Genomic DNA, 24,020 nt, shown 5'->3' with positions numbered 1-24,020 from the left:
TGCCCCTCCAGCAACTGGACTAGCTACTGCAGGTGCCTTTGCTATAGGTGCGTGTCTATATCGTATTATTATCTACCTCTTGTAGGTAATAGGCGATAATCATACAGCAATCGACTCCAACGCAAATAATAAAGAGAAACAACATCACAAGCGTGGCCGCTCCACAAAAGCAACTGTTAGAGGGGAGAGAGGACAAAATGTCACTGGCTATCAATCCAAACCCCCCGCAATCGCAGTCCGTCGTCAGTCACAACAATACTACCCAAGAGCATGGCGCCACCGCGAACGACGTCCCTGTCGACGCAGCAGCAGATCTGGCAAAGAGAAGCTCCGACGAGACCCTGATGGAGCGCGATGAAATCGTGGATGCCCAGGTGGGCGAACTTGCACGACAGTTGACACGCCAATCCACTCGATTCGCGGCCAAAGGTGGTCTGCAGAACCCGTTCGTCATAGATGACCCCGAATCAAGTCTCAACCCACACAGCCCCAACTTCCGAGCGAGGGACTGGATTAAAATGCTCTTTGAATTGAGATCACAAGATCGCGGCACTTTCCCCGAAAAACAGGCAGGTATCTCTTTTCGCAATTTGAGTGTCCACGGTTTTGGATCCCCCACAGACTATCAAAAGAATGTCTTGAACTCGTTGCTTGAGATTGGAACACTAGTCCGAAGAGCCGTCGGAGCCAAGATGCAGACTGTCCATATTCTGCGCGACTTTGAAGGATTGGTCAGGAGTGGTGAAATGCTGGTTGTGCTCGGAAGGCCGGGTAGTGGTTGTACAACTCTGTTGAAGACCATTGCTGGTGAGATGAATGGTATCAACATGTCGGAGGACGCTGTAGTCAACTATCAAGGTACGTCATACCTCACAATCGGCGAATTTAAATAAGCCTAACCTGCTGCAGGTGTCCCTGTGAAGGAAATGCACAACAACTTCAAAGGTGAAGCCATCTATACAGCCGAGACTGACGTTCACTTCCCCCAACTCACTGTCGGTGATACACTCAAATTTGCTGCTCTCGCAAAATCGCCCCGAAACCGCTTCGAAGGAGTCACTCGTGACCAACACGCTACACATATGAGAGATGTGATCATGGCAATGCTTGGCCTCTCACATACCATCAACACCCGTGTTGGTAACGACTTCGTTCGTGGTGTTAGTGGTGGTGAGCGAAAGCGTGTCAGTATTGCTGAGGCTGCCTTGAGTGAGGCTCCCCTGCAATGCTGGGATAACAGTACTCGAGGCCTCGACAGTGCAAATGCTTTGGAATTCTGTAAGAACTTGGCTCTGATGAGCAAGTACGCATCCACGACTGCTTGCGTAGCCATCTACCAGGCTTCGCAAAGTGCATACGACTGCTTCGACAAGGTTACCGTGCTCTACGAAGGACGACAGATCTATTTTGGAGGAGCCACGGAAGCCAAGCAATTTTTCGTTGACATGGGATTCGAGTGCCCTGAACGTCAGACAACTGCTGATTTCCTGACCTCACTTACCAGCCCTCAAGAGCGCAAGGTCCGCCCTGGATTTGAAGGTCGCGTTCCGGAAACCCCTGACCAATTTGTTACCGCATGGAAAAACAGCAAAGCACGAGCCAAGCTCATGCGAGAAATTGAACAATTCGAATCGCAATATCCGCTTGGTGGTTCGTCGCGTGATGCCTTCATTGATGCTCGTCGAGCCGCGCAGTCAAAACGCCAACGCACCATGTCTCCATACACAATCTCCGTCTGGGACCAGATTGCCCTTTGCACTCATCGAGGTTTCCAACGGCTCAAGGGGGATGCCAGTTTGACTCTCAGCGGGTTGATCGGAAACTTCATTCTTGCTCTGATTGTCGCGTCAGTCTTTTATGATCTTGGGGAGGACACCGCAAGTTTCTATGGACGTGGAGCTTTGCTCTTTTATGCCGTCCTTCTCAGTGGTTTTTCTAGCGCTCTCGAAATCTTGACATTGTACGCTCAGCGTCCTATTGTCGAAAAGCAAGCCCGTTACGCTTTTTACCATCCATTCACGGAGGCTATCGCGTCCATGCTTTGTGACTCACCGTACAAGATTATTAACTCTTTCACCTTCAACATTCCGCTCTACTTCATGACAAATCTTCGTCGAACTGCAGATGCCTGGTGGACCTTCTGGCTTTTCTCCGTCGTCACCACCTACACTATGTCTATGCTTTTCCGAACTCTTGCTGCAACATCTCGATCTTTGTCGCAAGCTCTTGTCCCAGCGGCTGTTTTGATTCTTGGTATGGTCATATACACCGGTTTCGTTATTCCGACCAAGTACATGCTTGGATGGTCTCGTTGGATGAACTACATCAACCCTATTGCTTACTCCTTTGAGAGCTTTTTGGTTAATGAGTTTGCCAACCGTGACTTCAATTGTTCGGTTATGGTTCCTTCTGGAGGTGCTTACGACAGCGTTCCCCTGCAATATCGGAGTTGTAGCACCGTAGGCGCTGCCGCTGGTTCCAACACCGTCCAGGGATCGGTTTACCTTGAGGAAAGTTTTGCTTACGTCAAGGGCCATGAATGGAGGAATTTGGGTATTCTGTTTGTTTTCATGGCGGGCCTCGCTGCAGCATACTTACTTTCTACCGAATATATTTCGGAAGTTAAATCAAAGGGCGAGGTACTCCTATTCCGTCGTGGACACAAACCAACAAACTTGGCCTTCCCCGGCAGTTCTTCCGACCTAGAATCTTCGGTGGGAGGTGCAGTTTCTGAGAAGAAGGTCAGTGGGCTCGTTACTGCTGGAACTTCGAGTTCAACTAGCCACGCTGGCACTGCGACTCCACCTGCAGAAGTTCAGATCCAAAGGCAGACTGCCATCTTTCACTGGCAAGATGTGTGCTACGAGGTCAAGATCAAGAGCGAAACCAGACAGATTTTGGACCATGTCGACGGTTGGGTCAAGCCTGGTACATGTACCGCGTTGATGGGTGTATCCGGTGCTGGTAAGACTACTTTGTTGGACGTTTTGGCCACCCGTGTCACAATGGGTGTTGTTACTGGAGAGATGCTTGTGGATGGACGAGCAAGGGATCAATCCTTCCAGCGGAAAACAGGCTATGTTCAACAGCAGGATGTTCATTTGCCGACATCAACGGTTCGTGAGGCTCTCCAATTCAGTGCCTTGTTACGTCAACCCGGACATCTGAGCCGTAAGGAAAAACTCAACTACGTTGATGAGGTGATCAAGCTTCTTGATATGGAGGCCTATGCAGATGCTGTCGTTGGTGTTCCAGGAGAGGGATTGAACGTTGAGCAACGTAAGCGACTTACCATTGGCGTTGAGCTGGCTGCCCGACCCCAACTACTCCTGTTCTTGGATGAGCCCACTTCTGGCCTTGACAGTCAGACTTCTTGGTCTATTCTGGATTTGATCGATACCCTGACACGCCACGGGCAAGCTATTCTCTGTACCATCCACCAGCCCTCTGCCATGTTGTTCCAGCGATTTGACCGACTTCTTTTCTTGGCCAAGGGTGGAAAGACCATTTACTTTGGTGATATTGGGGAGAACTCAAAGGTCTTGTCCAGTTATTTCGAAAGAAACGGCGCAACTCCTCTATCTCAGGGTGAGAACCCCGCTGAATGGATGCTTGAAGTTATTGGTGCAGCTCCGGGTTCACATACAGATATCGACTGGCCCGTGGTTTGGCGTAAGAGTCCCGAGCATACCAAAGTGAAGGAACACCTTGCCGAGCTTAAAACAACTCTATCCGTCAAGGAACCGGCTCCTCAATCCGACGACCCAGGTGCTTTCCGCGAATACGCTGCTCCTTTCCGTGTCCAGTTGTGGGAAACCATGAAACGAGTTTTCTCACAGTACAACCGTACACCCATCTACATCTATTCCAAGTTGGCTCTCTCCGTGTTAAGTGCCCTTTATGTTGGATTCTCATTCTTCCATGCCAAAAACAGTATTCAAGGCCTCCAGAACCAAATGTACAGTGTCTTCATGTTGATGACCGTCTTTGGTAACTTGTGTCAACAAATCATGCCTCTATTCGTGACTCAACGTGCCATTTACGAAGTTCGAGAACGACCTGCAAAGACATACTCCTGGCAAGCATTCATGATTAGCAACATCTTCGTCGAACTACCCTGGAATACCCTCATGGCCGTGCTGATGTTTGTCTGTTGGTACTACCCAATCGGAATGTACAACAACGCCAAACCCACCGATAGCGTCACCGAACGCGGCGGTCTTATGTTTTTGTTTGTTTGGGTTTTCTTGCTTCTAACCTCGACTTTTGCGCATTTGATTGTTGCTGGTATCGAGACTGCCGAAACGGCTGGTAACATTGTCACGCTGTTGTTTTCGCTCTGCTTGATTTTCTGTGGTGTTCTTGCTACTCCTCAGGCAATGCCTAGATTCTGGATCTTCATGTACCGAGTCTCGCCACTTACATACCTGGTACAAGGCATGTTGTCGACCGGTCTCTCTGGCACGACTGTCGAGTGTGCGGATGTTGAGTATATCACCTTCGATCCTCCCCCTGGATTTTCCACATGCATCGACTACATGGGGGGATTCATCAACGCAACAGGTGGCTATCTTCGTGAGCCCGATGCTACATCCAACTGCCAATACTGCATCATCTCAAGCACGGATACCTATCTTGCAGCTATTAACACTTACTTCTCGCAAGCATGGCGCAACTTTGGTCTCATCTGGGTGTTCATTATTTTCAACATTGCGGGTGCTACCTTGATTTATTGGTTGGCTCGTGTGCCAAAGGGCAAGAAGTTTGCTGGCTCTTCCTAGACGTTACTTTGTCTCGTTTTTTTAATTCCTTCTTCCCCTCCTTTTTATGGCCATAGAGAGTTTTCGCGATTCGCACCTTCTCATCTCATATTTGATCCTGGATATTCGAAAATCATCAAAACCTTCTCTTCTACCATTCTCCTGTTTTCGAAAACATACTATTGCGAACTCGCTTTTTCCTTGGTTTTGCTTTCTTTCGTGTTAATATATTATAGTGGTGTTTGTTCTTGTTGCATACTTTGGGTGCTTCGTCGGTTAGATCGGCTGTTTATGACTTTTTAGAAACGATAGACTTCAAAAATCGATTAATTAATGCTCATCCTTTCTTCCACAAGCCTCTTTGATGGTCGCAAGACATGGTAGAAATAGTCCTACCAACATCCATATCTGAGTAGGAAGCCCTCGAAATCAGGTCTACCTTTGCTTTCGCATTGATTGGTATTTGACACGGTCTGCTATTGATATCCTGTCTGTGATTGAAAAGTTTAGTTCGATAATGCACTAGCCGCATAGTCAATTGTCGAAGGCCGTCGAAGTAACGTTTAACCTCAGCTACTTGAAAGGATAAATGACAACGTACAGCGATGTACTAGGATGAATATAGTAAAACATCGGAAGCCACAGGTTTGATAGTGCCTTCTGATGTTCTCACTGACTACTGAGACCTCTAAAAACAATGTTTCATGCAAATGACTTTCCACGTGGCAGGGAGACCGTCTACCTAATCAGGAAGGACGGAATAGATAGATACTATGCAGGGATTAGTGCTCGATGCGTGTAAACCACGTACGTACTCTGTAGTATAATGCAGGGGCAACGGTGTTTATTGGATACCTAGGCGGGCTGGTTTCAAATCCCGAGCTATAGCTAGGTACCGATATTGGGTACGTAGTTGAGAATCACATCTCAGCTCCAATCCCTGCCTGTTTTGACCCATGCAGTACTACGTAAGTCATCGTAATATCTACACGAATAACTGACTCAAGACAAAGAAATGCACCTGACAACATCGGCATACTGAAATGAACCAAGTCGCCGATTTGCATGGGTTTATATGTAGTATACATCCATCTATCAACGCTTCCTATTTCACCTCAGCCTCCTTCGGGCCTCGGTCTGGTATCCCCGTGAAAGGAATTTAGGGCTTACCGTACAGAGTAAGCATCGGCCAGTACAAGCACGCCCGCTACGATGAACCCATGTTTCTTGATCATGAAAAAAAACCCCCATCGCATCAGCTGAGATGAGAAAGTAGTGGTTTCGGACTCTGTCTTTGTCCCAAATCGGAATAGATAAATGATGTCGCGCAAATTTCGTCTTGGCCGGGCTTATCGTTCCTTTCATGTTCGTCCGCTCGAATGTCGGACAAAGAACTGAAAGCTTGCTAAAGAACAATAGAACAAACTGTGCCGATGTACTACAGAGTGGAAAATTCAAAAACCAGTACACATACGTGTCGAAAAGAGTGGAGTTTCCGTCCTGGAAAGGCGGGATTGTCACAAAAATCGACGTCTCATATGAAGTTAATATTGGGGCATCCTCAAGGGTTGCACCGCAAAATATCTACATAGTCAAGGCACTGGAGATATTTCAAACTACTCCCGAGGGAAGTCTGTACACGGCATCCATCATGGATTGATCCTCTCATCCAATCGCATTTCGGTGAGTTTCCCAGCAGGACGGTTGCCGGGTGCGAAATGCATATGCGGGCGCGTATCCCGGGCTGCTGGTACTCTCTAACTTAACTGTGTGATCGATGAATTTCTCAAATATGTTAACTAAGTTAGTCAGTCCACAGATGACTAAAGCACTTACATAAGTCTCATGCGAATACGAACCGTGAATCAATAATCAAAAAGCCATCAGCGGTCCGCGCGAGATCTCCTTCTGAGTCGGTGAGTCTTAGAAAACTCAGCGCAGGCACCCGCGGTACGCACGCCAATAATGCTTCCTTTTCATTGACCCTGGCGCCCGCATGCTGGCAAGCTGAACGCTAAACTAATAAAACTACTAAACTAGCCCTCTGCCGGTCCACTCTTAGGGCAGATATTGCCCCCTTTTCAATCCTACGATCCCTCTCTGAGTCCCTATTGGATCACGCCAATTTCCGGTAGGGCGCGGCCTTACTCGTCCAAGGCAAGCTAAAGAGCTAATCCCTGTCAATTTCCTCAATTTTCTCAAATTTCTCCAATTTTTGATCCCGCGTTTTGCTCTTTAGCGGTAGTCTCGTTTGATTTTTTGATACATCTCAGACTTAGACTCAACTCGGAGGAGGTGTATTAAGTTGACACCACGAACATGCATTATGGACAGGGATTCGTCAACGTTTATTCGATGGGCTTGTTGACCTGTTGGCCTGTTGGCTTGTTCGCTTCTGGAATGGGGAATGGAAAATCTCCTCTGTATACGGCAACAGGGTTGGTTGGGTCTGGTATAATAATATAAGTAGAATCGAGTTCGCACGGCTGCATGGATCGACGACTGGGAAACATTTTACACAACTCAGCCCTACACTCGTTTGCTTCATTCTTAACTTTTTTTACGTACAGTCATTCTTTTAGATTTTGTTATTAACTAATTACCATCACCTTCGTTTAATTAACTCAAGCCACTCGAGGACAACCAAAACCTTACATAACCTCTCAAGAAAAACAAGAGCACGCTCACAACGATGCCACTGTAATCATCCCCAGAGCTATGACAACAGCACAGGATGATGTCGACGGCAGCGATACTATTCCTACCATCCTTTTGATTCTTACTTGCATCCTCACAGCATCATCTCTCTCTTCCACCATCCTTCGGTGTCTCGCGCGAGCCTCGCAACGAACATTTAGCTGGGACGACTGGTTAATACTCATCACAACCGCGCTTTTGATTGTACGGACCGGCCTGCAGATCCATGGTGTACAGGTTTACACTGGAGCTCTCCGGTCCTCGGCGTCGTCGACGATATCAACAGCGGTCGAACTTTTGATGGAGGAGGAATGGATTACGCACTTGCTCTCATTTCCGACAATATGTATGTTGAAATGCGCCTGTTGCGTTTTTCTTTTGCGCCTGGAAGATAGACCTAAAAGGCGGATGGTTGCATGGTTCATGCGAACAATCATGGCTGGCCTGATTGTTACCAACCTTGGACCGGCGATTGTCTATCTTGCTGAGTGCTCGCCTGTTAAGGCTTATTGGATTCCAGGGGCGGGCACTTGTTGGCCTGATGAAGCGCGAAAGGCTTCTTTATACATGCAGCTAGGTGCGCTCTTACAAGCCTTGTCCGTTTCTGGTCTATGTTTACTAACTTATGAACGTCCAGTGTACTCGATACTCTTCGACGCGATCTTTACGCTCATACCAGTGGGAATTATCTTCATATCCAAACTGCATGTGCGAGATAAGATTATGATGTGTGCCCTTGCGGGCATGGGATGCTTGTGCGTATCTTTTTCTATCTTTTGACGTGTACGTACGATTACTGACGCTTTTCCAGAGTCACAGCCAGCGCAATAGTCGAGGTGTCAATGACGGGTTACGTTTCACGAAGTTCACTGGGTAAATACCCCTACTCACTTCCAAGATTTTTGTAGTTGCTAACACGTTCTTTCCTGCAGATCAAGCTTGTAAAGCAGTAATATTCGCAAAGTAAGTTCAGATGCTTAAGCGTGCCTTTGTTGTTGAAATCTTCGTCTTGCTAACACGCGTAACAGCATCGAGCTTCACGTTGGAATGGTTGCCATTAATGCTGCTTGCGGGTATCACGTTTACTCTACACCTCGCCACAGCAGGGGAGTATCCGGCGCCGTCAAAACAGGAGACAGGGACAACAGGCTCAATGGAGACGATGTCAGCAGACATTTAGAGATTCAACACCAAGAAATCGACGACGCCAACAGTGAAACAAAGATCAATCCATCTTCAAATACAACATACACTAATAACCACATCTCCACCGTGGCCGGCCACGACAATACCCAAAACAACTCACCAATCCCTCCCTCATCACTACGCTCACTCTCAAAACGAAAGAACTTACCACCCCCAACTCTTCTCCCATCTTGTGCCTCATCTTCATCTCAACAACCATCATCAAACCACTACGAACTACAACCATATCACTCCCACGACAACGACGACATCGACAGAAACACCCTCGACGAAATAATCGCCTACGACGTCACGGATACAATTCCACTGCAAGACTCAATCCGCAAAGTAACCGAATATGTGGTCGTATCATCACGGTTATCACAGGCGTTGCCGGCTTGTCCGCCCGGGAATGGGAATTGGTTTATTAGTGGGAGAGTGCCTTGATGAAATGCGTTCTTTCTCGCTTTTGTATTTTTTTTCCCTTGGTCTTTTGGTTTGTACAGGACTCACTGGGCGACTTGTGGAGTTCATTTTGTTTAATTATTTATTTGCATATGTTGGAGGAGTAATTGGGATTGCATATGGAAGCCAGCGGGGGGTTTCTTTCGGGGTTTTTTTGTTGCGGGTTTTCGGTTGTATAACTATTAGGGAGATGCTTACATGGTTTATAGATTACATGTCGCGAGACGTAATACTCAGTCACATACTCATCGTCAGCATCGTGTTGTAAAAGTGTCTTTCGCTCATGAGGAAAATGGTCGTCAATGAATGGACATAACATAGTACTAATATGACCATAAAAATGTGATCTGATTGGTCAAACGGAATAAAAGAAAATACAAAATCACAGCCAATCAAAGCGCTCCGCATAACGCATCCAGAATTCGTACTTTCGCGGGGAACTTTTTGCTCTCAACCAATGAGAGAAATGCACGATCGTGGCCAAGATCGAGAGATTGATCTCGTGATATGTTGCATCGTTGTTTGAAGCAAGACCATCACTTTCCAGTATAGACTTAAGGCTTGCTTCATCTCAGAAATATCACGATCTTCGTGTAAAAACTGAGTTATATCTACCGTATCTAGAGAAAGGGTGCAAACCATTACCTACCAGCAGTTAAACATACATATCAAATGGCAGACCCTCAGCCCAGACACAAACCTAACACGACCAACATCACCACCAGCAATAACACCGAAAAACCCACCATCCCAACAATCCAAGAGTTCATCACCCCCATAACAACCACCCTCCAGGAACAAACCCTCTACCAACTCTCCTACAACCTCAGCAAAACCTATTCACATCTCGCAGCCCACTCCACAGAGCAATTCTTCCCCACCCCCATCACGCATTTACCAACCGGTAAAGAGCGCGGGCGGTATTTGGCTGTTTATGTTGGTTTGTTTTATCTGCATGTTGGATTTATCGAGTTGTTGGGTTGCGATGACGACCAACCCCAACCTCAACCTGAACAAGCGCATCTCGACGATCTAGGAGGCAGGAGAAGTAAGTGGCAAAGTAGGCGGTGGTTCACCGTCCGGCGAACTCTAGAAAAGGCGTGGCCCATCGAAGAGAGATTGAAATTAGAGAATCCGGTTGAATTTTTTGGTTGGATTGGGGCTTGTATTGCTGAGGTTGTGGGTGATAGTTTGAGGAATGAGCAGGTAAGTAATAATAGCGACGGTAGTAATAGAGAGGGTTATGGTTATGGAGATGGGGAGGAGAGGGAGTTGGTGGCGGGGATATCGTTTTGTTTTCCTATAGTGTGAGCTTTCCCTTCCTTTCCCACCATTCAATGGGGATAAAAGGCTGATTAGTCGAGAAAGGCAAAAATCACTGGATGAGGCCGTCTTGTTACCGACTGGTAAAGGCTTCAAGCTCGACTCAGACCTGAATCTTCGACAGGCACTTTTGGATGGGTATGAATGCCACAAAAGGCCACAATCTCCGCTTCCTTTTCGCCACGAAGAAGAAGAAGAGGAAGAAGATGGTGAAGAAAAAACGAATCCATGGGACGAATTCGTAAAATCGGATACTCAAGACGAGCATGAAGAAGGAGAAGGACGAACGAAAAAACGAAGAAAACATTTCTCACTCCCCAAACTCAAAATCGCAGCCATGACAAACGACACCGTGGCGACGTTTGCCTCGCTGGCATACAACATCAAATCTTTAAACGTACCCAACAGCCGCGTCGTGATGGGCCTCATGGTCGGAGCGGGGAGTAACGCAACCGTACCCATGAAAGTATCCGATCTCCATCCTTCCAAGACTGAATTCTTCACCCAGCCCCAACACTACCACATCGACCACCAAGGCCAAAATTCAAGCTCCGCAGAGAAAGAAACAGAAACAGAAACAGAAACAGAGACCCTAGTCAGCACAGAATGGACCCTCCTCCTCTCCAGCCAACCCTTGCTCGACATGAACATCCTCACAAAATGGGACAAAATCGTCGAACGCCAATCCAAACCCCCCGGTTTCCAGCCCATGGAATACATAGTCGGAGGTCGCTACATGGGTGAACTAGTTCGATTGATTGTTCTAGACTATTTCACCAACGTCCTCAGAATACCAACGGATGTGTTGCCGTGGCGGTTGTTGGAGACAGGGGGGTTAACGACGGATTTTTTATCGTTGAATGTCGCTTTCTCATCTTCCTCACCATCATCTTCATCAGCTTCTGGAATTTCTGCATGGGATAAACACGAGGAAGATGAGGCGTTGGCCAAGGAGCTGAACCAGCGTCTTTCGTCCGCTAAAGGTTGGACATGGAATGCCGAAAAGGCTGGAATTCTAAGAACGGTTGCGTTTGCGGTAATGTCGAGGTCTGCGGCGGTGATTGCTGCGGCTACGGTGGGTTTGTTGGCGTGTACGGGCGAGATTCAACTCAAAGATCCTGCCAACGGCGATGATATTGCCACCACCACGAATTCTTCGCATATATCCGACAATAGAAGAACATGGAACCACGGTCCTGAAGAACTCGTCGTCGCCTATTGCGGCGGCGTAATCCAGAATTACCCCCGCTACAAGGAGAATCTGCAACGACACATCGATCGTTTGCTTCTACACGGTGGACCACAACAAGGTGGGAAAAGCATCTTGTTACGCGAAGTCAGTGATGGTGGTATAATCGGGGTGGGAGTTTTGGCGGGTTCGGTTATGGGGAGGATTGAAGGGATTGTTGGGTCTAAGTTGTATGATACATAGTCAAGACTAAATAGAAGATAGGAAAGTTATAGAGAGGAGATCCTTTTCATTAATTATGCTAAACTTTTAAGCCCCTTAGGGAATGCCATGTGTGAATTTGAAAAAAATACAAACTTGAAGAAACCCGAGAAAACTCATGCCAAAAAAGGAAATATGAAAGGGGAATTTTCCTGTATCAAGGAAATTTTTGTGAGTTCGAAAGATCAGATCCCCACCAAGTCAAACTGTGTTCTCCAACCAGATGGGCCAAGGTTGGTATAAGGATTGTCCAGGTCAAAACCATCCACCTTCTTTCCAAGTAGTACCAGGCAAAGAGGCCACCGGCGAAGGACTTGTGACTGGCTCAAAGGCAATCTTCCGACAATTGCGACGGCATTTGCAACCGGCGCGAGGAATGTCGTCGACCTCAACGACGTTCGCTAGATGAGTCCTACTAACCCAGCCTCGCAGATCATACGGACTACCATGACCTGGTTTGCCATCCTCTACTAAACCATATCCCTTGCCGACATGTATCGAAGTCGAAAAATCGATTCTGGATTTTTGCAAGGTCAAGTGATTGTAGTGCCGGAAATTGGAAAAGTACGTACAGCACCGTTTGCAGGTAACGCTGACTTTATCGTCGACATCGTCCTCGGCAATCATATCGATATTCCAGCGACTGTTCTCTCCTAGCATGTCCAAACAATGCGTGACAATGCTTCTATGAGGGCACAAGTTGGGAAGCAAGGATTTGCTCTCAATTAGTCCTAAAGTTCCCTTCACCTTCTCCAAATCGGTCGAATTGAACTCAATGGTATATTTCTGTCGAAACACCAGGTGCTGCTTTTGGTCCGTAATGACTGGCTGTGTACCAATGGTGACTCGGTACCCATTTTCCTTCATGTGGCACTCATGATAGAGATAATGATTCAAATCGACGGTCTGAGGGCTGTATTTGGTTTCACCTTCTGGACCAATTTGCTGGGAAAGCACTTTTTGGAGAGTAGCGCACTTCTTGTACGTCAGAAACATGTGAGGACACACCTAAATAAGCCCCGGTGCACGACAAAGACGTTCATTGGCAGGTTTTACTAGCTCGTTTGAAAAGAACTCTGTCTTCGGATGAAGTCGAATGCAACCCGAGCAACACTTCCAATGCTCATTCTCGAGTCTTTCCAACAACCGCCAACGCCAACAGGTGAAATATGGCCATGCCTTGATGATGCCACGCTTCTCAGTAACACGAGCAGGGAGAACACCGGGCAAGTCGAAATACTCAAGTTTCAATGTGTCTTTGGTCTATTCCCACATAGACTTTGTAGTAAGAGCAAACGATGCCTTGTCGACTGGGCCGAGGTGATCCATGATCTCCAATGCCAAATCTCGAGGCAACTTTACGAATGGCTGACGGCGGTGATGTGGATTTGGGATCCATTCTTTGGTGTAGTCTCGAATTTTTTGCAAGGCAGTCAATCGTGGAGTTTGTTGCATGTCATCTTCTCGTTTCTGCTGAACGCCGTCTTTGGAGTGGGTGTTCGAGATGCTACGGGGCTTTTGGTGATCAGAGCTCTGTCTGGCAGGGTTCTTTGGCAGAATGAAGGCATTTTGGCGACGATTTGATCCATGGTGATTTGTCTGACTGGGCTTTTGCGGACAGCGCTGCCCTTGATATGAGTCGCGCTGATGAGAGCTCTGTGGTGCAGGATTTTGATGACCTTGAAACCATAAAGCGGTGACGTTTTGCTCGTCTGAACCCTCAGAAAGAGCATTTGGTTGATGATTGTCCTCATTAGATTTTGGAACAAAATCCTGTTGATTGCCTCGTGGACGGGCAGCCTGGTGTTGATGATTCTGTGATGGATGCTGCTGGCTCGAGGAATCGTTTCGAAGAGGGTTCGGCTGCTGATGGTTCTGCTGGCGAGCCTTTTGGGGACGCTTTCTCTGTTGAAGCTGCGAGCTCTGTGCTGACGCCTTTTGCTGATTGGTATTCTGATTCACATCATTTTGTTGACGAGAAACCTTTTGAGCATGGCTCTGTGGAGCTGAGTTCTGCTGCTGAGCATAGTTTGTTGACTCGAGATCTTGCTGACCAAGATTCTGGTTCCGAGGATTCGGACGATTCACCAAGAACTGACTAACTTCCTGACGGTTGTTGTTTTGAGTGTATTTGTGGCTTTTCCCAGGAGCCATGATGGGCTATTGATGCGACAATGAGATTATCGAGCTTCCTTTATAAAGAGGTAGAGTGGATGATGTCAAACGAAGCAATGATTGTCAATTTTGTGAGAGATGGATTGTTTGAAAGGAAGAAAGAGAGGTGAAAAACAAAGAGGAATAAATAAGAAAAGTGAAGAGGAGTGAGGCAGAAGGCAGGGAGGGAGGTTCCGTCACTGGTCGGTGATTGCCTGAATAGGCTCACAGGCAGACTGATGTCACATGGGCTAGCCATACTTGACAACAATGAAAATCTTTCAGTTGAATATTCTTGGGCAACTACAGTAATAATCACATAGTACTACTCATCATAAGCTATGAGAAAAAGAACAAGGAGTCGAATTGGTGTAAAGGTAGTGTCGCATATATTCTTTAAAATGCTTGACTATCAGTATCTTCACTATTACATGTACATTGCTATGTGTAAAATCTAGCAGAGCAGACCTCCCACAGATTGCCAAAAGCAGAAACAAAAAACACAATTTTTCCCAGATGTATGTTGTTTACTTCAAGCGAATTTAAAAGGCAAGGACAGCAAGGAGACCGGCAGCAAGACCAACCGCGCCGCTGACCTGGTTAGCGCTGGCAGCGCCAGTGAAAAAAGGGACGGTGGGCGAAGTACTGCTGTCCATAGCACCACCGGCGGTAGAGGTAGGCCAGACCATGGAAGAATCAGGACCAACGGAAGTAGCGGGAGCAGAGGAAGTGGCAGGAACAAGAGTGTCTTCAGACGTAGAAGCGGGAAGAGATGATAGATAGGACGGAGATGGCGGAGAAGGGGGAGGAGACTCAGGAGAGAGGGTATCAGTAGTTATAGAGACTGTGGAGGGAGAGGATGGAGAGGATGAAGAGGGCGGAGAAGGGGGAGGAGAGATGGTATCAGTAGTTATAGAGGCTGTAGAGGAAGAGGATGGAGAGGGTGGAGAAGGGGGAGGAAAGGGGGTATTAGTAGTTGTAGAGGTTGTAGAGAGAGAGGATGGAGAGGATAGAAAGGATGGAGAAGGGGGAGAAGAGGGGGTAGGGGTAGTCGTAGAGGCTGTGGAGGGAGAGGATGGAGAAGGGTGAGGAGAGGAGGTAGGGGTAGTTATAGAGACTGTAGAGAGAGAGGATAAAGTGGATGGAGAAGGGTAAGGAGAAGGGGTAGGGGTAGTCGTAGAGGCTGTGGAGGAACTAGCGCTGGTGGGGGTGGTGGCAGGGGATAAGGCATCAATAACTTTCTGTATAGCCTGGACTATCTTAGAGGCGAACTCTCTGGGAAGGTCGGCGTATTGGGAGGGAACCTTAGTGTACATTGCGGCACCGAGTGTCTTGGTAGCATCCTGCTGTTTCTTAAGTATCGCCACAATCCGAGGACCAAAACCGGAAGCAATAAGAGGGTCCTTCTTAGAGATAAAGGCTTGGGCAGTCGCCAGTATATGTGTTTTGAATTGCTGAACAAGGCTAACAAGCTGAAAGACCTCACGTGGCATCAGGGGCGACTGAGTACCGACATAAAAACTAGCTTCATTAGTCGTCGTGAGAATTGTATCAATGTCGGTGATAAGAACACCAGCATCTCCGCCCTGGTAATTATTAATATCGGTGTTGAGCTGTTGCACACCCTGGTCAAGCTTGCTGAGGTAGGACTGGTAAATACGAATATCACGCTGGACCTTGGTAGCCTCACGCTTGACCTTGGTAGCCTGGGGAATAGAAGTGTGCGAGAAGGCATTGCCAATTTTGTTGAGGACCTGCTTGAAAACATTTATATCACGCTGGTCCTTGGTAGCGTGGTGATCGACGTAAGGGCTCGCAAGAGCCTGGGCAGAAAGACTGAGGACGACGAGGGAGGAAACGAACTTCATATTGATTATTGAGTATATTATTATTCATGAACTGCTATAATTACTTGTATAGCTTTTCCAGAGTAGGATAGGATAGTAACAGATAAGTCTTATATATACCTTAAGAAGGGTGCTACAGTACAGTGGTTATATGCCAGTCCTCCCTATTACATTATTAATGGCCCACCCCTGACATCATCTACTAGCTGAGGTCTCCACTTATCAGAGATAGAGTTAGGTATAAGGACCATGGAATAGACTATATCTAATAAAGTATATTATCTTATCCGATAGGTAGAGTCGCGTTTGAATGGGGCTTTTAGCACTATAGTGGGCTGGTATTTCATAATTCTTAAGCCTGAGATCAAGAAGCAAATATTCCGACTCAATCACGGTGTCATTGACTTGTTTGAGGACCTACCAAGGACTTAATTGATTATAGGTTCATTTTTAGAAGCAAGTTGACCTATTAAGAGTGATCTTTATCTAGAAGCGGCTACCATATTATCTTACAATTTCTCTCCTCTTGACTTATTTCTGATAAACTTAGATAAAATAAGAAGCAGAAGGTTACAACTGTAATAAGTCCTTCCAAATCCGGGTCAATAAAGATGGTAAAGATACCCAGACAAGTATTCTCAATGCTAAATAGATGACTAGATCAAGGAGCTAGTAGCTAGCAAAGTTAGAATGAGACATTTAATCTAGATTGCTATGGCTCGAGTGGCTTATAGCTTGATTTTCCTCGCCACAAACTTCTGAACGTAGGGAAGTAACAATCTGTTTAATCCATAGAGCTGTCCAGCATAAGGGAACATCCAGTCAGTCGCCATTTGAGCGTGCCGCGTTGTAGCTGTACATCAGATGAATCCGTTCTGTACGTACAGTAATAACTCTTATTAAAGAATATGACAAATAACAACAACCAGGGCACATTAGGGTTATGACCAATGCTTGCTAGTTAACTAGTTAGTTAAAGTTAACTTGGTTATTTGCTGTCGGATTACCTAGGATAAGACATTCTGGCCGCTGATTCGATGGCTTCGGGTACCCCCAGATTTCCGTTGTCACTTACCAAGGCCGGGGCACTCTAATCGGATCAAATGTGCTCTACTAGGAAGGGGTATCCCCTATCCCGGCCACTTGTGTCTGTAATATTAATATCAGGGGCCTCTGATTGGCCAAGTCTGCGAGTGGGCCTCCAGTCGCCCTCACCGAGCGTAGTGATCGCGATCTCATACAAATTACTAGAGAAAAGGATCAAGTAGTAAATCTAAGCTATTAGTCTTACGCTTCTTTACCTTTGTCTCATCTACCTTATATAGTAGATAGAAGGCAAGCAGTTGTTTGTAAAGCAGTCTCCAGAATTCAAGATAGAATTCCTACTACTTTATAATACAAAGTATAAGATGGTCTCCTAAAGTGTGAAAGTGCCCAGGCCAATATATCTTATTGGGTAGCGGTCGACGAGAAAACTAAGCATGGAGAGGAGAATAGAAGACTAGGATTGAGTTGAGCACTGGAGCCATATATATAGGCAACAGGCACGTGAGCTCATATCCTCATGCTCCGGATATCTCCTTCCAATACTATCTAGTTACGTACAAAGATTCAGGTATGTCCCGTAAACAAAGGATATTGACGGGAGTTTCCAGAACGAAGGCCTAAGCCGTGTATGGCTGTCACAAAAGCTTCTAACTATGGCCTCATCAATTAACATACTTGATGATGGTATATAATACTTTTTTAAAGCCTTCCGGAATAATTTGAGTATAATATAAACCTTGTGCTACTAAATCCTATTAACTTACTCATCAGTCATTTATAATTCCTATTCCAGAGTCGGTTCAGGGGGATAAAAAGGTGATATAACACCTAGCATGACCTCTGGGGACGGGGATATATATGAAAATATTGTCGTAGTTGCTCATACCTCATTTCCTGTATATATGGGACAATAGGATGAACAGCACCATTTCTATGATTTTCGTTGAAATAGTCTCTTATCTCGGGTTCCCTAGTAATTCCTATATAAATCTGAACTCCAACAAATATCTTCATTTCGTCCGGAGTCGTGGAGCGCCAAGTTCGGTGGTGGACGTGATGATTGTTCGATTCTTTCGAGTACGCATACGAATTTGTATTATCGGCGAGAACTTTCCAAAAAGACTCGGTAAAGAATAGAGTAAATAGTTAATATGGATTCATAATGTCGATATGGGGGGGCAAATCAACCTTGGGAGCGCGGGTCTGGTCATTTTGTATGGGGTTGAATTGCACGTCCTTCGCATTATTAAAAACGTACTACGTACTACAAGCTAATGCAAGCTTATGCACACCACAAGACACAAGTGGCCGGGATAGGGGATAGTATACTCTGTAGTGCGCATAGGTGGAGCGCCTACATAAGGCCCGTTGCAGTCACTGGGCTGAGGCTACTACTGTGCCAGCTCAGCAGGTGCATATGTATGTCTTGGATATGTTTTTTATTTTTTAATTTTTCGTATCAGTTTTCTCTTTAGTAGTCAAAAGTCACACTGTTTATCCATAGTCGCTGTTAATGGTGTACGACACGATGAGATCGAAATATCAGAGGGCGAATTGCTTGTCGATATGATAGGCACCGGTAGGTGCCACCGATGCCATCGTTAGGCAGGCAGCTTGGTAGCTGAATCCCCCTTCTACAATGGATGACCTCATGGCCAGCCTGTCTGTCACTTGTTTGGCGATTGACCATTGGTAGTGGGCACATACGAGTCGTGGCTTGAACTAACCATTGATCTGGATTAAACGTCAGCCCACTACTCCGTCGTTACCTAGCACACACATACTCCGTACACGGCTAGCAGGAGGCATGGATATCCTTGGACAACCGCTAGTTATACACCTTAACGATGTGACTCAGAACATCACAGCATCACGGCATATAATCTCTCTGCTTGATAACAATAACTGTAATCAAATGTTGATGGCCGTGCTACGTACTCGCCACAACAACGTCGAATAAAACAGAGATCCATGGATGGAGTGGAATACGGCATTGCTAAGTATCGGGAACCCGATAATCATCCGTCCGCTCCGGCACCGTACTTGGTAGGGTAGCCTTCCATGGAACATCACTGGAGTCCAAACAGTCGTGACATATTGACAATACGAGGGCTGAGAGAATTTTAAGGCCATGATCTCATTAATTAGTTAGTTTTGTGATCATATAATTCGTGATAAAACTCTGTTATTATACAGAGTAGAGAAAAAAAACGATGAACTGAGACAGTCCTTACCCGATATGGCCTAGTGACATCTGTTGACATGTTTAGTCTGAGTCTCTCGCTCTTCTGTGCTATCCTTCGTCTTTTGAGATGGGACAGACAGAGTACAGAGCACAGGTACGAGTGCTCGAGCGTTGAATGCTACACCCCGTGAAATCGACTGTGCAATCCTATTCCATGCTATGTCAAGCTTTAAAGCACTTGGTCAATAGGCAAAATCCATGGATGTGAAAGGGAAAGTGAAATAAACAAGTACGAGGCAAACTCTGCGTGGGCCCAGCGATGTGGAGCCTCTATCAACGCCACTTTCACTATAGAAGAACCTCACCAATCCATCCTCCCAGAAATGCTCCGTAGGGTCTCTTACGCGAGCAAAAGCAAAAAAGTACGTATGTTGTTTCTGTACGCAGTAGGTTTACACGCACAATCCTGCCACACCGCTCCACAACCAGTCAGATCCCCCGAAATGGGCCACGATTCAGGGTCCGGGTCTTGGAACTTGGACAGAAGTAGGCGTCAAAAACAGGTCGTACGGAATAGTGCGGCTGTGAGATGCACTACTACTACGTATGTGCCATGGCTACCTACCATGGAAGCTGGCATCGGATTTTCCCCATCGGGCATTAGCTTTGGTCTGCTGTTTGCTCGCTTAGTGAGCAGGTTTGTCTAGGAAGGATGATGTATAAAGACCTGTTCCCGCTAAATATCAAGTGATTTGCTTTCTCATCTTGATCGTCGTCTGGACCAGCAAGCTTGTCGATACGTTTGTTCGTTATAGTCCCTTAGTAGACAGCCTCACTCGCTATATGCTTGTAACAATCCATACACAAACTATCTTCCAAGTAACAAACGGCCCCCTACCCTAGGTACTGAGAGATGCGCTCCATCCTCATCAGCGCAGCCCTCATCGGGTCTGCTCTCGCCTATCCAGGAGGCTACTGGGCTGAACGCAGACACTATGGCACCGGCATCGGCACCGGCACTCAACCTCATCCACCGCCACAGACCAGTACCCTCACCACTACCTCCATGCCTCCTGCTAGCACCACCACTACCACCACCAGCGTAAGTGAATGGAGCACCGTAACCGAGACGGAGACGAACACAAAGACAGTTTTTGTCCCTTGCTCGACTTCCGTGGGGACACGTGGGTCGTCGACTGTCTACTCAACTTGGCTTACGACTACTACCTCCGTGTGGACTACGACTCATACTACCACCGTTCCTGTCTACGGCACCACGACGACACCTGTTGGTGGTGTTGGTCCCGTTGGATCTGAGACGGGGCTCGCGTGTCCCTTGCCGGTTACGACTACTCATACGGAGACTAAGACTACTACTGCAACTGTGACTGTGACTGTGGCCGTGACGGCGCCTGGTGCTCCAGAGACAACCACCACCAAACCAGCTGTCGCCATTCCACCACCACCACCTCCTCCACCAGTAGAGTCTACATCTACATCTACATTGACCCACACCAGCACCTCTACTGCCACCGCCACTGCCACTACCACTGCTACAGGAACAGAGACAAGTGTCGAACCAACATCCACCCACACCACCACTACAACAAAGCCTGCCTCAACCACCACAACTATCACCACTCACCTCGGCACAGGCACCATAACCGGCCCTGTAGGAACAGGAACCGGCTCTCCAAGCTGGGTACACAAGCGGAACGAGATGAAGAAGCCTATTATTCACCGAGTACTCTAGTAATAACCACATACGCCTCTCATGAAAAAGTCGAAAGCAGAATGAGAAATCAAAAATAAAAAAAAATAAAAAAATAAAGAAAGAAAAGAAGAAAAGAAGAAAAAAGAAGGAAAGAAATAGGTTATGGATTTTACGATTTGATATGATGGATACATTTACACGGGTTTAAATACCTATTCTGATACACACTCCTTGAAAGCAAGCATTGGGCAACCTTACGGCGTTTTATTGGGATTTGAATTCTTTGATATTGATAACATCTAATACATACATTCCTTTTACGATACGAAGTTAGATAAATTACCAGACACTGGTTACTTGCTCTACACTCTACCTACATTAGGTGTTCTAGGTAGTATTGATAATGAATAGATTAGATAAGATTTGGTTTATCATTACATGTCCACTACCTCAAGCAGTCCGAAAAAAGGGCTTGTAATATGTACGTAGGTAGCTGTGGGAGTGGAGTATTGACTACTACATTTGAACCTCCGAGGTTGGTACCTTAGGTACATACCTAGTGGGTAGCTGTTTTTTGAAGGTCGAATTCGATGTTACATGGGTGCATGGATGATGTCTTCGATTTGGTTACTTTGATTGATACTGAACTGGGATCTCTTCTTAGACAAAGGCTGGTGGTTTTGGCACATATCTATCAGCACTACTAGTATACGCAGGATCCCAGCTGGCTGCTCTTTGATGTCACATCGAAATTTAGAGTGAAAAAAGCGATGGATTTCCTAGAAAGAAGAGAAATAAAAACTCCATCCGATTTTTTTTCCAATCCCATCAACGGTATCGTCGTTAAAAAAGTATGTTTGGTTTCATTTATATGACAAACACACAGAAAAAGTTAAAATCAATGGTTAAAAGACCTATGACCTGATCTTCCCCCATCTCGCCTCCCATGTTCGTCGAATTGGATATCAAAAAGTAGAAAGAATCGGTAGAAAGAATAGAAGAGTATTGTCGATTTATCCCCTCACACACAAACTCGGTTCGTATCAAGTAATGATGAATGGCTCGTCAATGCTGAAAAAAGGTATAATAATCCACACGTCCAGTTCTTCTTCCCTCGTTCTTTCCCACAACTCCATCCATTTCGTACTTTTTTGCCATGTTTTTTTTTTCTCCAAGTGTTTTTTAATTTTGCAGGGGAAAAAAAGGCATTTATCGGAGACGACGGGCCTCACGCTCGGATTCGAGGAGGCAGAGGATATCGTCTTCGCGGACTGTGATTCATAACATGTTAGACAATTCGTTACTGGATCGATAAAAGACGGAACTGCGAGGGGTATATGAACATACCGGGTCCCTTGACGTTACGGATGATGGAACGGGTCTGGTCGTCCATGAATTCGACGCGGACTTGGGTGACACCACCGCGAGAACCTAGATAAACAAAAGTATATTAGTATTCGGGTTTCCCATTCAATTTTCGGGATATTGCGATGGATGGATGGTGCGCAGAGGGAATGAAATGAAGTAGGAGGACGAGAGAGAGAGAGAGAGAGAGAGAAAGAAGCCGAGAAGATCGTTTTCATGTCGATAATGTGTGCATTCGGTTCGGTTCCTTGTCGAGTTGAATTTAAATTCAATGGAAACAGTCGTATTTTGCAGAATTTCCTAGTCCGATAACTTTTGCGATAAATTCCCTTCTCTTTTTCTGCTTTGACCGTAGTTTTTCGTTTTCTTCTCATCTCTGCCTCCTTCTCTCTCGCTCTCTTTTCCTCCCACACATATCCCATCCCAGCGAACCCCATCGTGTGGACAAAAAACGTACCAGTTCGGCCCAAAACGCGGGTGACCTTGACAAGCTTAACAGGGACCTTGGCGGAATCCATCTTGAATGATGATGTGTATTCGAAAATTGATTTGTTCGAAGTAAAACGGAAGATGGATGGGCGACGGCGACGACGAGTAAAACCTGCTAGAGAGGAGGAGTGAGTGGCCCTTTTGCGTTTGTTCCCTTTAGCGGAGTAGAGCTTGGCGCGGGTTTGACTGTTTTGGATCGTGCGATTAGGGCTTTGATGGGAAAACCCTGGCGGGTTACGAATGGGGTTTAGGGGGAAACCATTTGATTCGGCGGTTGGCGGGCAGAAGAACATCAGCCAATCACGTGCGTTTTCAAGATTCTACGATACTTCTGGAATGCTTCCTTTTTGCTTGATTGAGAATATCATTTGACTTGTAATAGAGAAATGTAAATTGGTGTTGTTTCTTGTCTAGTTTTTCTAGTTATCGTGTTTATTACTGAGTTCGCGAAGTTGATCGAGAACCTTGCACGTCGAACAGTTGAATTCTGTGGCTCCTGGCACTGCGAGGGCCAGACCTAAGAGTACAATGCTAGCTAGATGATGTGTTAGTATCTCAGTCTGTAATGGTTAGGATCGGTCTGCAGTTCAGAATTTGAATAGTCATGAAGAAAAGAGCTATTACAACGGCGCAGAATGCGGCAGGCAGGACGGACTCTGGAGCCGGAATGGCTATGAATGAGTGTCATCCCAGGATGACCGTCAAAAAACAACTGGCAGAGGTTGAGATCAAATCATTACGGTAACTAGGTATCATTGAAACCCTCTCACGTCCCAATCCACACGTTACACCGCACTGTAAATTGGGCCCCGGACGACTGCTGGGCACTGATCGCGTATGGCTGCTTTCGCTATGTCGACCGATGGGATCCTGACGCTAATATTTTGAGCGAAAACTTGTTCAGAGAAGACCAAGGCCACACATTCGATCGGCGATGATACTAAAAACGATGATTTTGGGGTTGAGGTCGAAATAAGGCATTCCCCAACGTCAATCAAACTGTCGGGATTTGAAGCATCCTGCATGCCAATGCCAAATCCCGGAAGCGACCAACCATATCGATAATAACAAGCGGGAGACGAGTTGATGACCTTTCATGTGCAATGGAAATATGCAACTGGCGACCGACAGTTGGCAGTTGGTTCGAGGCATTCGACACGTTATTACGTTAAGCTGTGGAGAGGAAAGAGCGAATCACGGGATGGTTGTGCCACCTGCCTGCATCAATGCAATGTCCCTTTCCTGATGGTCCCTTGGCGGCAACGTCAACCTCGACTATCACGACTAGCATCAGCAGAATTTTCTCCTTCAGATGACTCCAGGCACATTTCATTGATCG

The 24,020-nt window shown here is 46.4% G+C and overlaps 8 protein-coding genes across 8 annotated transcripts; 4 read left to right on the top strand and 4 right to left on the bottom strand.

Moving 5' to 3' along the window:
- Window positions 1-197: 197 nt before the first annotated feature.
- On the top strand, window positions 198-4,781 carry EYB26_009487 (uncharacterized protein; the record flags this gene model as incomplete). The annotated part of the gene is made up of 2 exons (XM_054268737.1): window positions 198-858; window positions 910-4,781. The coding sequence occupies 2 exons, from the start codon at window positions 198-200 to the stop codon at window positions 4,779-4,781; spliced, it is 4,533 nt and encodes a 1,510-aa protein (XP_054124712.1).
- Window positions 4,782-7,478: 2,697 nt separating this feature from the next.
- Window positions 7,479-9,089, top strand: EYB26_009486 (uncharacterized protein; the record flags this gene model as incomplete). Its single annotated transcript, XM_054268736.1, has 5 exons — window positions 7,479-8,034; window positions 8,095-8,212; window positions 8,269-8,330; window positions 8,390-8,420; window positions 8,486-9,089. The coding sequence occupies 5 exons, from the start codon at window positions 7,479-7,481 to the stop codon at window positions 9,087-9,089; spliced, it is 1,371 nt and encodes a 456-aa protein (XP_054124711.1).
- A 690-nt stretch (window positions 9,090-9,779) lies between these two features.
- On the top strand, window positions 9,780-11,862 carry EYB26_009485 (uncharacterized protein; the record flags this gene model as incomplete). The annotated part of the gene is made up of 2 exons (XM_054268735.1): window positions 9,780-10,414; window positions 10,476-11,862. 2 exons carry the CDS (start codon window positions 9,780-9,782, stop codon window positions 11,860-11,862), a joined length of 2,022 nt encoding a protein of 673 aa, XP_054124710.1.
- Window positions 11,863-12,135: 273 nt separating this feature from the next.
- Window positions 12,136-12,876, bottom strand: EYB26_009484 (uncharacterized protein; the record flags this gene model as incomplete). The annotated part of the gene is made up of 1 exon (XM_054268734.1): window positions 12,136-12,876. The coding sequence occupies one exon, from the start codon at window positions 12,874-12,876 to the stop codon at window positions 12,136-12,138; it is 741 nt and encodes a 246-aa protein (XP_054124709.1).
- A 267-nt stretch (window positions 12,877-13,143) lies between these two features.
- On the bottom strand, window positions 13,144-14,034 carry EYB26_009483 (uncharacterized protein; the record flags this gene model as incomplete). The annotated part of the gene is made up of 1 exon (XM_054268733.1): window positions 13,144-14,034. One exon carries the CDS (start codon window positions 14,032-14,034, stop codon window positions 13,144-13,146), a length of 891 nt encoding a protein of 296 aa, XP_054124708.1.
- Window positions 14,035-14,576: 542 nt separating this feature from the next.
- On the bottom strand, window positions 14,577-15,902 carry EYB26_009482 (uncharacterized protein; the record flags this gene model as incomplete). The annotated part of the gene is made up of 1 exon (XM_054268732.1): window positions 14,577-15,902. One exon carries the CDS (start codon window positions 15,900-15,902, stop codon window positions 14,577-14,579), a length of 1,326 nt encoding a protein of 441 aa, XP_054124707.1.
- Window positions 15,903-20,026: 4,124 nt separating this feature from the next.
- Window positions 20,027-20,866, top strand: EYB26_009481 (uncharacterized protein; the record flags this gene model as incomplete). Its single annotated transcript, XM_054268731.1, has 1 exon — window positions 20,027-20,866. One exon carries the CDS (start codon window positions 20,027-20,029, stop codon window positions 20,864-20,866), a length of 840 nt encoding a protein of 279 aa, XP_054124706.1.
- Window positions 20,867-22,036: 1,170 nt separating this feature from the next.
- Window positions 22,037-22,710, bottom strand: EYB26_009480 (uncharacterized protein; the record flags this gene model as incomplete). Its single annotated transcript, XM_054268730.1, has 3 exons — window positions 22,037-22,098; window positions 22,175-22,258; window positions 22,650-22,710. 3 exons carry the CDS (start codon window positions 22,708-22,710, stop codon window positions 22,037-22,039), a joined length of 207 nt encoding a protein of 68 aa, XP_054124705.1.
- Between the last annotated feature and the right edge of the window lie 1,310 nt (window positions 22,711-24,020).

The sequence above is a fragment of the Talaromyces marneffei genome, chromosome 8 (genome assembly GCF_009556855.1).
Source record: "Talaromyces marneffei chromosome 8, complete sequence".
NCBI lineage: Eukaryota > Fungi > Ascomycota > Eurotiomycetes > Eurotiales > Trichocomaceae > Talaromyces > Talaromyces marneffei.
Note: the sequence above shows the minus strand (reverse complement) of the source record. Positions and strands in the feature narration are given on the sequence as shown.